At 44.6% G+C, this 14,859-nt stretch overlaps 2 protein-coding genes across 3 annotated transcripts; both read right to left on the bottom strand.

Annotated features, from left to right (window-relative positions):
* Positions 1–112: 112 nt before the first annotated feature.
* On the bottom strand, positions 113–2,795 carry LOC115531902 (dnaJ homolog subfamily B member 9). The gene is made up of 3 exons (XM_030341237.1): positions 2,674–2,795; positions 2,079–2,321; positions 113–1,762 (listed from the first exon to the last, which is right to left on the bottom strand). The coding sequence occupies exons 2-3, from the start codon at positions 2,293–2,295 to the stop codon at positions 1,200–1,202; spliced, it is 780 nt and encodes a 259-aa protein (XP_030197097.1). The 5' UTR covers positions 2,296–2,321; positions 2,674–2,795; the 3' UTR covers positions 113–1,199.
* A 563-nt stretch (positions 2,796–3,358) lies between these two features.
* Positions 3,359–8,370, bottom strand: LOC115531899 (peroxisomal succinyl-coenzyme A thioesterase). 2 transcript variants are annotated; one of them, XM_030341228.1, is made up of 10 exons: positions 7,904–8,370; positions 7,449–7,548; positions 7,142–7,332; positions 6,640–6,800; positions 6,146–6,265; positions 5,962–6,044; positions 5,538–5,631; positions 5,367–5,447; positions 4,200–4,341; positions 3,359–3,836 (listed from the first exon to the last, which is right to left on the bottom strand). In XM_030341228.1, the coding sequence occupies exons 1-10, from the start codon at positions 8,091–8,093 to the stop codon at positions 3,706–3,708; spliced, it is 1,293 nt and encodes a 430-aa protein (XP_030197088.1). In that variant the 5' UTR covers positions 8,094–8,370; the 3' UTR covers positions 3,359–3,705. The 2 variants fall into 2 exon arrangements, with proteins under 2 accessions (XP_030197088.1, XP_030197089.1); XM_030341229.1 differs by lacking the exon at positions 7,904–8,370 and adding an exon at positions 7,759–7,899.
* Between the last annotated feature and the right edge of the window lie 6,489 nt (positions 8,371–14,859).

Here is a 14,859-nt window from a genome sequence, read left to right as displayed (position 1 = left end):
AAAGGTGTGGAAATAATGAAGCTGTTGCCTTACGAAATCCAAACCTTATTTGAACGTATACTAAAAAGAAACATCTCGGGTATTCTTTTTTATAATAAAAGAAACTTTAAGCTTTTGATTTCAAATGCTTTTACAATTTGCAGTTTATTTTCTAATTCACCAAACACTCATACAGACATAATGCAACAAAGACACACACGCATACAAAGTGCAAACATTCGACAATGACACTGTCATGCAGCACTGTCTGGGAAGAGCATGGGAAGCAAATATTGCACATAATGTCAGTACAGGAAAGTAACCAACCATTGTTCGCCCCTCGGTGACCAGTCATCACATTTGAACATGGTCTAGTAGCCAATTACCATTACAAAATAAAATGCATTGGTACCATCAGCACAGCTAATGTGCCAAAGTTATAATAGGTGTTGTAGAACCACAGCATTGGGATATTCCTGTCATTAATTCCCTGACTGAGGCAGACAGACTCTGCAGAAGAAAATAATTACTTAAATGAGGTAACAGTTGGCAATGATAAACCATGACCATTCATGAGTTACAAAATTCCACTTTCACACCACGACAATCCAAAACAAAATGTCTTATTCAGACACTGAATTCGTTAGAGAAAAAAAAGATTGTATAATTTCACAAAAAAACACTCGATTGTAGTTGCTTGTGTATAACAACCTCTACAAAAGGCTGTGATATAACAATTTCAAAAAAGAGATTGATGGGTATGTTGGAGCGATATTGCCGTGCGTACGATTACGCAGTGGTAGAAAAGACTGCTTGAAGAAAGTCTAGATGGATATTATTGCTTCCATGGCCCATCAAGCTTTCTACATCTCAAATGAAAAATCATATCAAATATTGCGTCCAACCTGAGAGCGAAGGTTCACCTTCACATGCACACAATGCGCAAAGCCAAAGTATGTATGTTAACAAAACCCCGAAAAAATTAATCTATGTCTAGAGTTGAAGTCGCAATTCCATGAATGAAAACCGTATGAGCCATTGCTTTGACTCAGTCGTGGAAAAAAATTCCACCTAATTCAAAAGATTTGTTCTTGGTGACCCTACCATTAAAACCACCCCACTACAATTAAAGTCACGTCAAGTTCCTCAACCAGAAGTTTTAATGAAAGCTTGGACGTGGCCAGGGGTAAGAGAAGAGCGTTGTTATGGTTGTGGGGGTACTAGGAGGAGCAGTCCGTGAAGGTGGACACCAAGTTGCCCCTGCGCTGGGTGACCGTCCTGCAGTGCTGTTTACCCGTCCCCCCCTGGAACCTGCTGGACCCGTGCGCGTTGAACGAGAACATCTTCTCCAGGTCCTCAAACATGTTGTCGAAGACCCCCCCCCCTCCTGCTCCTGCTGCTGCTCCTGCTCTTCCAAAGCCCCCCTGCTGGAACTGTCTCTTGTGTGCGTTGACGGCCTCCTGGTGGGCCTGGAAGTGTCCGTCAAAGTGTCTCTTCTGGTGGGCTTGGGAATGGGCGTAGGCCTGGGAATGGGGGTCCGAGTGGTGGTGGTGGTGGTGTTGGTGCTGGTGATGCTGGTTGTGATTGTGGTGTGGCTGTCCGAACTGGTCAAAGTCTTTGAAAAGTTCGTCAAAGTTGAAGGACTGGAAGTACTGGTGGAAGTTGGCGTTGTGGCCGGCTCTGGCCCCGCCGCTGTGGTCGCTGCCCCGCCCGGGGAAGGGGCCTTGACCCCCCAGCTGGTCGTACTCCCGCCGTCTCCTATCATCCGACAACGTCTCGTAGGCTGGAGGAGAGACGGGAGGCACACGCATGATTGGACGTCCGTGATGCCTCGGCGCTAAAAACACACTAACTGCCCAGGTGTGACCATGAGACGAGAATAACAGGGCTTGGCCATTCCCATTGGTTTAGAAGCATCAATATAATATATCCATAAAATATTCATGCGGTTTTAAAATCATGCGTAAATCGTCATTTTTAAGCCAAGTTTTCCAAGTTAATGCGAAGTAAGTAAGCGCAGCACAGTGTCAGTCGATACAGCAATAAATTGCCGCTAAAATGTAAGCAATAAGGAAACGGGGCAACACATTAGCACTCACCCTCGGCTATGTCCCTAAACTTGGACTCGGCGTCTGGGCTCTTGTTTCTATCGGGGTGGTACTTCATGGCCAGTTTGTGAAAGGCCTTCTTGATCTGTCGCTCTGAGGCGTCCCTGGGCAGCCCAAGGATGTGGTAGAAGTCCTGGGAGGCCAGCAGGAACTCCGTGATGAGGAGGATGTACACTGCTAGCAGCAGAACTGTGTGAGCCGTGGCCATGGTCGGACCCTTACCCGCTTCGTGACCTGTGTGGGGTGAGGAGGGGTTGGTGACAGGTGGCTCATCACTGGCCTGTCCTTCTCTATATGTAGACCATAATGGGCCAACGACCATGGAACACGAAGACTTAAAAGAAAAAGGAGACCTAAACCATGGATGGGCAACTAAAAAAAATGAAAAACAATGACCACGTGACGCTGCCAGAGCCACACAGATGTACACGTACATACTAAGAATAAGAAAAAGAAGAAAAGAATAACATCCTTTAGCGAAACAAATAACTAGTAACTCTGGTCTTGGTTATTAAACGACTTTGTGGCTGAGACAGGGCCATCACATAAAAGGTATATTGGAGAATATAAGGGCTGGTTTGGTTACCTGGAGTGGAGCGGTGACAGCTACCCGCGGGATCCGTCCATCGACTGCTGTTGTTTGTTTGAGGCGAGGTGGTCGAAAGTGGACGGGCGGCATTCCAGAGCCGCAACACCACGACTCGCAGTCCTATTGGTCCGCGTCCTTACCTCCAAGGGCTGCGACGTCTGCTATTGGTCGACACCAATTGCACGTGGAACAGCGTTGCTGCTGGATGTGGTCTGTCGTCATATCCGTTATGCAATCCGGAAGCCTGTCTTCTTTTATTTTTGTTGAGTTCTGAATGCCGCTCCAAACTGTTGTTCTCAGGTTTTACTCTCTTTATTATTCCCTACACATTTTGGGACTCTACTCCTTCCCCATTTTTTCACCCAGATGTTTACATATTTAACTGCATTTAGACTCTGTTTAAATCCCTTAATTTGATTTAACTATGTGGCTTCACTAAAACATATTATCAACCTCACTTTGCACTACCGCGCTCACGCATTTTCTGCACGAAATGCATTTTCTAATTATTGTCGCTCTTTTTGATTGGCTAAATTTGTGACACATGTCACATGAAGCATTATCTTTATTGCAAATTTAGCTTTCTACCATAGTTTTATTTATTTGACTTAATATTTCAAACCAACATTCTGATTAAGCTGTCGAAAGAAAGGGTAAAAAATGCAATGAGTAATTGCAAAAGGTGTTTTTAATATTTTTTATTACAATCTAAAATAAAAATCCAGTTTGATTTCGTTTGGGTGCAAGATGTTGATGATTTGTGGCAACTGCTGAGTAACATTGGTTTACTGCCTGAAAAGTTGTCTCAAGTTTGATATTAAATATATATTGACTTTTGTATTCCGATCAATTGATCCTTAGGAATGATTTATATTACCGTGTGTGTGCATGTGTGCGTTAGCCAATGTTTCCTATGTTGGCCACAAAAGGTCACGTGTGTGTGTGTGTGTGTGTGTGTGTGTGTGTGTGTGTGTGTGTGTGTGTGTGTGTGTGTGTGTGTGTGTGTGTGTGTGTGTGTGTGTGACACATTCATAGTTTTGCCTGGGGAGCCAGGGTGGGTTCGATGCACAGATGCTCCTTCAAGAAGTTTAAGATCCTCTTCCAAGAATCTTCTTGCGCAACTGCATGAGCTTTGGGCTCTCCTCCCCACAGCATTATCACTATAACACACACACACACACACACACACACACACACAATAAACCCACCGCTCATTTCAACATGATCCTAATTGACTTAGGTATTGTTGGTTTCTTAACATATCTCCACTTTTTTTTTCCGAAGGGGTCTTGTAAGTGAGGCTCAGAACCAAGAGAAACACTAACTATTTACTAATTAGTCATTCAGTAGATGCATTTATCCAGAACCACTTCATTCATATACATTTCTTTAAAGGGTAAGAGAACCTCAAATTCCCCTTGTTGTTTCGGTCGACCAACACCAACACATCACTAATACAAAGAAAGATTGTAGGTACTGCATGAGCACAGCAGGTTATGTTTAGCATGTCCGCACAAGCTCACCTTTCTCTTTGCTATGTTGAACGATGAAGTTGCTGGCCCTGATGTGTGGCGTGAAGGGGGGCTCGATAAGATGACCCGCTTTGGGGTACGTCAGGGTGGTCAGCAGGTGTTTGTTGCCAGCAACAGACATCATGTTGGCTATCTGAAACGGCAGAAATGGCTTCATCAGCAATAGCTTCTCAAATAATCGCAAACCAGTTATTCAGATTATTATATATATATATTGTGGCAACCCGGCCCCAAACCCTCAGGCCAGGCGGCCCGAGGGAGAGGTGGTGGAGGGCGTATAGCGCCGATATCCACCAGCTGGAGCCAAAGAGCATCCATTGCGTATCTCCAATCAGCGAAATGGAGAACACCTGCGACAGAGGGTGAGGAAGATCAGGTACCCTTTAGAAGGCCGTTTGTTTTCCCAGAGAGGTGAACCGGGAGACCGAGCGGAGGAGAGTAACTCCAGGACCCTATACGGCCAGGCAGACTCCTGGACATAACAGACTCCCCCAGCGGCCAGGAGAGGACCCGCACGCCAGGACGACGTGCGCCGTCACGGCACGCACCCCCCCCCCCCCCGGACGACGTCACTCGACGGGAGTGACCTCCCTTGCCAGGGACGAGACCGGCCCGGGCCGGAGAGACAATTCCCTGGACGCCAGCGTGGCTCACGGGAGTCACTTGTATGATTTTTGTTTTTCTTGCGCTGGGCACCGACCCCGCAGTTTACTTTCCGTTATTAATGAATAAACGCCCCACCGGGCTTTGAACGGGTCTTGGAGTGTGGTATTTCCTATGTGAGAGAAACATTCCTGGGGCCGGGTCGCCACAATATATATATACGAAATCAGACTTTGTTAATACATTTGGATGGCTTTTAAACATGGCTTAAAAGCGTAAGGCGAGTGCATATTCCACGTCATGAATACATACATCTTTTGATGTACATAAGGTACCTTGGGTTAGCTTTTTAAAATGTGCTTAGCATCTGCAGTCTTGCAAAAAGAAGAATGTTCGTAATCCACTGAATGTCAATAAAAAGGGTTTCACAAAAATACTACAAACAATCAAAGAAATGTAATGATAATCAAATGATGCTACTTGATAGTTTACAGAAAGCGCATAAGTGTGTCTGTGTCGGCGCGTGTGCGTGAGGGCGAGTGTGTGTGTACTCACATCTTCTGCAGACTCTGTAGTGGCCCAGTTCTGATCGTCGTCTCCGTTGACAAGCAGCAGCGGACACTCAATTCTTCCCACCTGGCAGAGAGAATCCACCAGAGTTCTCACAATGAATGTCTTATCCCTATGTGTGTTTTCTGGAAATACACAGTGTTTTATAGCACCTACGTCAACTTTCTTGGCCGGGTCGGTGGCGATGGGTAGAATCAGGTTTCGCATTATCACGTTATCTTCCTCATCCCTCTTCATTTTCTTTTCATTCCTTGGGGGTGGGGAGAAGGTGGGTGATCTCAGCATTACAATCACACTTGACTTTGGAGCCGTAGAACATGCAACGTTGAATTAAAGGGGCCCCTAGTTTCCCGGCCTCCAACAAGTGAGGTCAAATCTGTCATAAAAAGTGAGAGTGTCCACTACTATGCAATATGTATGGATCCAACTCCGGTCTACCCATTGGTACAGTCCCCCAGGGACGTGACCGGGGTTTCAGATCTATGTATCATACATCTTAGTGGAAACTCCCACTTATGTCACCAGTGGTTGGACTGTCGTACAACAGGGGCCCTGTAATAATGTTACTAGTGAGACCTACATGCCCATCTCCCCGAATAATTCAGCCACAGGTCTGTTTATTGGGTAGGCGTGACTGCCGCTGATACCAACACAGCAACGAGGCTAAAGAAAAGGAAAAGTGTAAAATCGAAGTCACTGTTGGTAATGAAATGCAGGATGTGTCATCATGAAAATGTCGGGAGATGTATTCATTCAATTCTTACTCTGCTGATCTGGGAGTAAGCGGCCAGAGTCAGGGCAACTGAAGTGCCAAAGGAAAGGCCAAGAATGCCCACCCGGTCGCTGGTAACCTGCGGGTGATCTTGGATGATCTGAAATGCTGTCTGAGTATAAAATGGTTTAAAACATGATGAGGAACAAATACACTGTACTGAATTGGTTATGAAGTCATTGAACAGACACTCTCAGCTGGGACGCAAACCTATTGACTATCCTTTCTCCTTCCCCATAAATAAATCACCGTAACACGAATACTTCTGAGAAAAGGTATTAATCCCATGGCATGCTACTTTATGAATGCTTATGTATAGGTGTAGGTGGGCCCTTAATACATACATACATTTGAAGACGTTAAAGAAATTGAGCCTTGGGGCAGAATTACAGCCAGCTACACTTCCAGTCCAAGTAGGTTCACAGTTCAATCCCTTGGTCTTTTGCCCTTTGATTCTGGCCAAGCAAGTAGAGACACGTGCAGCACCTCAAAGTAGCCCATCGCCATATCCGTGGGAGTGTCCCCAGGGTCGATGTATTTGAGGGCCATGGACGCAAAACCGTGGGACGCGAGCAGGGCTGAACGGTACTCCACCAGTCCGCCTCCCCCACCCCACATGTCCAGCACACCGGGGAAGGGCCCGGGGCCTGAGAGAGAGGGAGAGAGAGAGAGAGAGAGGGAGAGGGAGAGGGAGAGGGAGAGAGAGAGAGAGAGAGAGAGAGAGAGAGAGAGAGAGAGAGAGAGAGAGAGAGAGAGAGAAAGAGAGAGAGAGAGAGAGAAGAGAAGAGAAAGAAAGAGAGAGAGAGAGAGAGAGAGAGAGAGAGAGAGAGAGAGTGAGTGAGAGAGAGAGACACACACACACACACACACACACACCCACACATACAGGGTACACAATAATTTCACTACGCATTGCCCTGTACAATTGTGTATGTGACAAATAAATAAAACTAACTAACTAACACACAGTATCCGACACACAGTATACCCGGAGGAATGAAGAAAGTGCCAGTGACCCCTCGCTCCTCGACTGCGATGCGTTTGACGCCGGGCGCCATGTACCACCTCTCCGCTACCACCGAGGCCACGGGAGGCAGCTCTCTGAAGCCCGCGGTCAGGTGACCTCTGTACACCGATATGAGCAGCGTCATGGGGAAGTCAACTCGCGTCTTTCTCAACCTAAATCACAGCGGTGAAAATGACAAAACAGAAGGCAATATTAACAGTAGGACTACAATAAATAACAATATATGAGGATCTCTTCATAATTCATGTGTTGATGATGGTGGGCCTACCTAAGACCCCTTCTACTGCCTGGAACGGGTCGCATACTCCACAGCAGTCCCATATGTTCCCTTCCGCTGTAAGTTCCCCCGAAACTTTCATCTTCAGAAACTTCACAAAAAGTGGACGTCAGTTGTGCAAATGACAGTCTTCAATGTTAAACATTTAGCACATGCCACAATCGCATGGATAAAAAAGTGTTTTTATAATACACTGGTAAAACAGGACATTAAGTATAACCGTATAATCGAATCAAAAACAAACCACAATGCAAAATCAGTATTTCTAATTCCCAATTTATGCAAAAAAGAGAAAAATAACCTCTTTAATCTGGTCACGGTGCATTCGTAGACCATGGGACTACCGTTCACCGTCCCGCTATGGACGCTGCAGTAGAGGAACGTGGAACCTATATACCATTCACCGTCCCGCTGTGGTCGCTGCAGTAGAGCAAAGTGGAACCTACCTTTCACCGTCCCGCTGTGGTCGCTGCAGTAATGCCCGAAGGCTTCCCAGTGGTCCTGGTCCTCGGAGCGGTGGAGACAGTGCAGAGTCACTGGGCATGCAGGGGGGAGATTCTCCACCTCCACTCGGAACTTTTCGTCCACGAGTCCCCGTGAGGGATGAACAGACAACATAGCAATAGTTCGTGCCATGAAGTTATTTCTCAAGAGGTAACTTCGGAAGTGGAGAAAACTAGTCCACTGGGAAGTTGCGAAGGTCTTGCAGCTGGGGATTACTTCCTGACGCCTATACAAACGTTTTAAGGCATTTATTGGCTCAGTCGATTGCGATAAAAAAAAAAGAGGACAAGATGTTTAGAAGTAGAAGTGCTTCAACTACACGTAAGATTGTGGCTAAGTGATCAATAAGTGTCTTTCGTTTGACCACTGAGGTCACGGTGTGATTTCCAGCGTAGATACAGTTCGCGCATGCGCAATGCCCAATGCCGCTGTAACAATCCCATGTAGGTCTAAAGATCACTGGGTAAACAAATTGATATTGAATTTGTTTCAAACATGTTAAATGCCCAACATAACAAGACAACTTGAACTCAGATGACTAATCAATGAGAGGGCCTTTGTAACTTGGTTAAAGTGACTAATTTTCATGTTAGCGTAAGTGAATAAATAATGCATACATAGGCTATGGCTCTGTTTAAACTTGGGAATATAATATGAATGCTTTCTATTGCATCTTAAAATAGTCATGCTTAATAAGTCCAAGTAAAAGTGTAACCAAGCCTTGCTGAAAAGGATTAACTTTTAGTACAAAATTGATTGAAATTACGTATTTTTAGGTGAGGTCAAAAATGTTGATGCAAACATATTGATGAGAAAATTGCCCATTATGAGAGAGAGAGAGAGAGAGATGTTGATTTTACATCATTTTAATCATCCTATTCGATATTTTAAATAACGATCAAAGACGTTCTTCATAACATGTGAAAGTGGTGATCGATTGATTGGGTCTAGAAGTCCACCGCCCGTCTTAGTAGCGCTTTGCTGTGGACCAAGTCCTCCAGCCACTTCTCCCTGAACGCAGTCTTCCCCGCCAAGTGCACCAGCTGGTTGGACTCTAAGGTGTAGCACACCTCCACCGGTTCAGTCTGAGGCCTGAACCTCGAAAGCCGAACGGAGAAGCAGACCGAGGCGGTGTCTCTAGGGACGGGCGACTGGCGGGTCGGGATGCTCCACCGCGCCCTGTAGCGGTGGAGGCTGTGGTACTCCTCCTCGATGGTCTCCAGGAACGCCAGGTTGAGGAGCCAGCGGGGACTCAGCCCCCATGTGCTGATGTACTCCATGATCTGTTTTCGGCCGAGCTCCACGTTGAAGTCCCTACAAGACACCCAGTCCATGTTCTGACCCGGGTGGTCCACCTTCTGGGTGGTGTTCATGATCTGGTCATCGGAGTCGAGGTCGTTCATCACCTTCTCCAGTTCCTCGGCCCTCAGACTCACATTGTACGAAGGTCTGTCCTCCTCCATCGTGTCCTTCGGTTGCTCCCCGATCGTTATTTAGTTACATTCTGCAGCTGATTTATTGACGAACCCAAAAGACCCGATCTTTGGCTCCGTTTAATCAATAAATCACGTTCAGGTTAACGTGAACATGTGATCGTGTTGTTGTTGTTGGCGTTGTTTTGATGGGGCCAGTATGCTGATTGGTTCAGTGTTGTTTTGAAACGTCACCATGACAACCAGGGAGACAGGGCCCTCTGTCGGGCCTCTCTTCACTTTCAGTTTATCTTGATGTCCAAACACAAGTCTGTCCCGTCAGCGTTTCACTTCTTCCTATTCTTGACTTTTTTCTAATTCATTCTTTTTCAGATACCAAGACAACTCAATCATACACACACATTATGTTTATTTATTTATTTAATTTTTCCACAATTTCTTGGTTTTTTTTAACGATTTATGATGACTATATGCTCTGTTGGGTGTCTTGAAAGGCGCCTCTAAATTAAATGTATTATTATTATATATATATATATATATATATATATATATATATATATATATATATATATATATATATATATATATATATATATATATGTGTGTGTTTGAAAAAAATATATGTGTGTTTGAAACATATATATATATATATATATGTGTGTGTGTTCGACACATTCATAGTTTGGCCTGAGGAGCCAGGGTGGGTTCGATGCACAGATGCTCCTTCAAGAAGTTTAAGATCCTCTTCCAAGAATCTTCTTGAGCAACTGCATGAGCTTTGGGCTCTCCTCCCCACAGCATCATGGCTATAACACACATACACACATACACACACACACACACACACACACACACACACACACACACACACACACACACACACACACACACACACACACACACACACACACACACACACACACATTTCAACATGATTCAACGTTAATGACTTGGGTATTTTTGGTTTCTGAACATATCCCCACTTTTCTAATCCAAAGTGAGGCTGAGAACCAAGAAAAACACATAAGATATTGTATTTCCAGATATTACAACTGTTTACTACTTAGTCATTCAGCAGATTATTTTATCCAGAATCACTTCATTCAGATGCATTTCTTTAAAGGGTTAGAAAACCCCAAATTCGCCTTATTGTTTTTGTTGACCCACACATCACTGACACATCTTGAACATTTTAGTGCAAATTCTGGCGAGAACGTTGGGAATTGTATATCAAGCACAAGGGGCCTATAGTCATGAACAATTGTAGGTACTGCATGAGCACGGCATTTTATGTTTACCATGTCCGCACAAGCTCACCTTTCTCTTTGCTATGTAGAAAGATGAATTTGCTGGCCCTGATGTGTGGGGTGAAGGGGGGCTCGATAAGATGACCCGCTTTGGGGTACGTCAGGGTGGTCAGCAGGTGTTTGTTGCCAGCAACAGACATCATGTTGGCTATCTGAAAGGACAGAAATGGCTTCATAAACAATAGCTTCTCAATTAATCGCAGTTAGATTAGTCAGATTCTTATGCAAATACAGTGTGTGTATATATATATATATATATATATATATATATATATATATTAAAAAGCCAACCAAATTCATTTATTTATCCATGAATATGTATATCTATATTTATACGGGGGGCCTAAATCCAGCGATCTGATTGGTTCCTAACTGTTGTTTAATGAGCGTATACATGACTGCTATGACGCCCGATCATTTTGTGTAAGTATCACTCCGCGCCTTGAAGTGGAAACCGTTACAACCGTTCTCTCGGAGGGACGCTAAAGTGTGTTGCATAGCGACCGTCGTGCATTTTGAAGGCAGCCAGGAGGGACTACTTTTTGGTAGTCTTTAAAGGTCCCATGACCTTTTTTTTATGAGGTTTTCTAACATAAATATGAGTTCCCCTAGCCTGCCTATGGTCCCCCAGTGGCTAAAACTTGCGTTTGGTGTAAAACGAGCACTAGCTGTTCTGCTCGCCTTTGAAAAAACGGAGGCTCAAGCACGCTGATTTGGAATGTCTGTATTCATGACGTCACCAAGAATCTCAGCTCCTCCCCTTACTCTGCCTGGCCCGCCCAGAGACGTTGGCCCGCCAATGAGACTCGACCGTGCGAGCGCCACGTGTGTGTGTGTGTGTGTGTGTGTGTGTGTGTGTGTGTGTGTGTGTGTGTGTGTGTGTGTGTGTGTGTGTGTGTGTGTGTGTGTGTGTGAATACACACACTGTAACGCAAGTGTTTCTTGCCGGTTCTTTGACGTGTCTTGTATTTCCACAACGAGACTGTTGTGGGGGTTATCTGAGCCATGGTTGAGAAGGAATTGGGGGAAAGGAACTTTGGCTTGGCTCGCTGAAGTACATGAACTGCGACATGCCGCCGGTTGCCGCGAGGCACCATCGCCCGGCAGCGGGCAGCCGGCAGCAGGCAGCACGCGGTTCAGTCGACTTCAGGTTGATGTGAAAGTGGAAGAACCAGAGACGTCGCAGAACCCGACAAAGTCGTTTGTGATTCATAATATCGTCTGGAGGCGCACACAGCTTTTGGCCGTGATAATATGTATTAAATGATATAGATTTCTATGTATTACATGATATTATTTAGATATAGCGCTCCAGGACTGTAACGCAAGTGTTGTACACTTCCTTATTATTTGGATAACCGTTCTGCTTTTGGTGTTATATGGCGCATAACACGTCGGACTCTCGTCTCTGGTATTTCTACAACGAGACTCGTATTGGGGGTTATCTCAGCCATGGTTGAGAAGGAATTGGGGAAAGGAACTTTGGCTTTGACTCGCTGAAGTACATGAACTGCGACTTGCCGCCGGTTGCCGCGAGGCACCATCGCCCGGCAGCGGGCAGCAGGCAGCGCGCGGTTCAGTCGACTTCAGGTTGATGTGAAAGTGGAAGAACCAGAGACGTCGCAGAACCCGACAAAGTCGTTTGTGATTAATAATATCGTCTGGAGGCGCACACAGCTTTTGGCCGGGATAATGTGTATTAAATGATACAGATTTCTATGTATTATATGATATTATTTATTTAGATATAGAGCTCCAGGACTGTAGTGCAAGTGTTGTACACTTCCTTGTCGGACTCTCGTCTCTGGTATTTCTACAACGAGACTCGTATTGGGGGTTATCTCAGCCAAGGTTGAGAATGAATTGGGGGGAAGGAACTTTGGCTTTGACTCCCTCAAACACATGAACCACGACATGGAGGAGAAAGGGAATGTTGGCGGCGAATGTCTCCCGCTTGAGCCCCACTGAGGGACCACCGCCGGAGGCGGAGGTTCCTAAGACCGGCAACGATCCCTTTCTCTTCCTTGTCGTGGTTCAGTCTACTTCACTATGATGAGGACGTTGAAGAACCAGGAACGTCGGAGAACCCAACGAGGTCGTTTGAGATTCATAATATCGGCTCACACAGCTTTTGGCCGTGATAATATATATTATATGATATATCAATGTAGGCTATATGATAATATTTAGATATAGAGCTCCAGGACTCCCGTGTGTTCTGGAATATTTACAGAACACGGCTAAAGGCTGTGTGCGCCTCGCCATTGCGATACATCCACTGTAAACAGAGCGCATGGTACCGTGGCTGCAAGCTGCTCAGGGCCACACCCCCACCCTCCTCCTTGACCCGCCTCGCTCCTCCTCATTTGCATTATAGCTACAGACACCAAAACAGCGCATTTGGGGGAAGCTCAATGTGCGACTGGCTCGGAGTGGCTGTAACTCTTCACCACGGCTGAATTTCGGGAACGTCTTTGAATACTGTGTTAGTTGCCCACTAATACCTGTATTAAAGAATACATAAAATAGCATGTCATGGGACCTTTAATAAAACGGCTACTTTGACTTTCTTGGTTTATTTTTAAATGTAGTGTGTCTATGACTTTCGTTTCGCCATAACAGTAACCGTCTATAAAAGCAATAGATCACTTCAGTCAGTGGCATGTGCTCATTATACCGGCATGTGCTCATTATGTGAAGGGGGTCGCCGGCCCTCCGCTGCGCGTCGGGGCCGGACAACGCCCCTTAACAGTGTTATAATGAGCACATACCACAGCCTGGCGTGATCTATTGCTTAAATATACATCCATATATATACTTGGATAAATACATGGATTTTGTTGGCTTTTAAACACGGCTGAGAATTAGAGGCGAGTGCATAATCCATGTCGAATATATACATCTTTTGATGTACATAAGGTACGTTTGGTTAGCTTTTTAAAATGTGCTTAGCATCTGCAGTCTTGCAAAAAGAAAGATGTGCATAATCCACTGTATGGAAATAAAAAAGGGTTTCTCACATATAACATAAATAAATAATTTCCGAGAGATAACGAGTCCACTGGGAAGTTACGAAAGTCGAGATAGAGGAGGACATGATAGGCTACAAAATGGTATATATAGTGCTGCCGACGTTAGAAGTAGAAGGGCAGTAACCACGAGTAAGACTGTGGGCCAATGATCAATAAATGTCCTTTGTTTGATCACAGACAGTCCCTGCTTTCAGAGTTCAAATACGTCAATAAATTTCAAGCCTTTCTGATAGTGCCTTTCTTTTTTTTTTATATATTGGGCTCTGTTTAAACGTGGGAATATAATATGAATGCTTTCTATGGCATATTAACATAGTCATGCTTAATTATGCTAAAAAGGATGAAATTGTATTACAATTCAGATTTAGCAACACTGATTCTAAAGTTTGACAGTCATTACTTTAAAGTTGCTATTTTTTCAGAACGCATACAATTATTTCGGGGGAATAGTAGGCCTACCAGAAATATTAAGTTCTGTTAAATACTTCCTTGCCTCTTTAATGTTATAATGTTGAATCATGGCGTGTGTGTACAAAGTCGAAGTAGAAGTGTAACCAGGAGCGGAGCCATCATTTCAGAAGGAAGGGGGACAAATTGTTCAGAGGTCTATCTTGTGATTTATCATCCTCTCACATTCAGTTGCACCTCTCCTTAGTGGCTAAAGAACCACATAACCACAAACAGCACAGCACCAGGGGACCGACTTTACTTCTTTAAAATGATATACTATCAAAATCTAAAGTCAAAATCTATAATCTAAAGCTGCCAAACTCGGGTTGAGTTGACACAGCATGACCCTCGAGCATCTACAGGGTAAGTAGCCGGATAATTAAGTGCCAAATTGAACAACACAACACTGAACACGAAAGGTTTTGTAAAACACCATTCCTGTTTCAAATTATCAGCACCAAAATGGAATGGAAGTGACAAGGTAACAGGGTAATGAGCCCCATAATTTAATTTAATGGCAAGAAATGCCAAGTAAACAATAAACATATCGACATGAAGATGTAGCTATTTTACATTTTTTGATGTCGTCAACTATGACAGCACAGATGTGCAAAATTAATCAAGACTAAGACAAATGGTATGACCTATACCTGCTGCCTTCAAAACAAGAATGATG

This window comes from Gadus morhua, chromosome 19 (assembly GCF_902167405.1).
Source record: "Gadus morhua chromosome 19, gadMor3.0, whole genome shotgun sequence".
NCBI classification, from domain to species: Eukaryota; Metazoa; Chordata; class Actinopteri; order Gadiformes; family Gadidae; genus Gadus; species Gadus morhua.
Note: the sequence above shows the minus strand (reverse complement) of the source record. Positions and strands in the feature narration are given on the sequence as shown.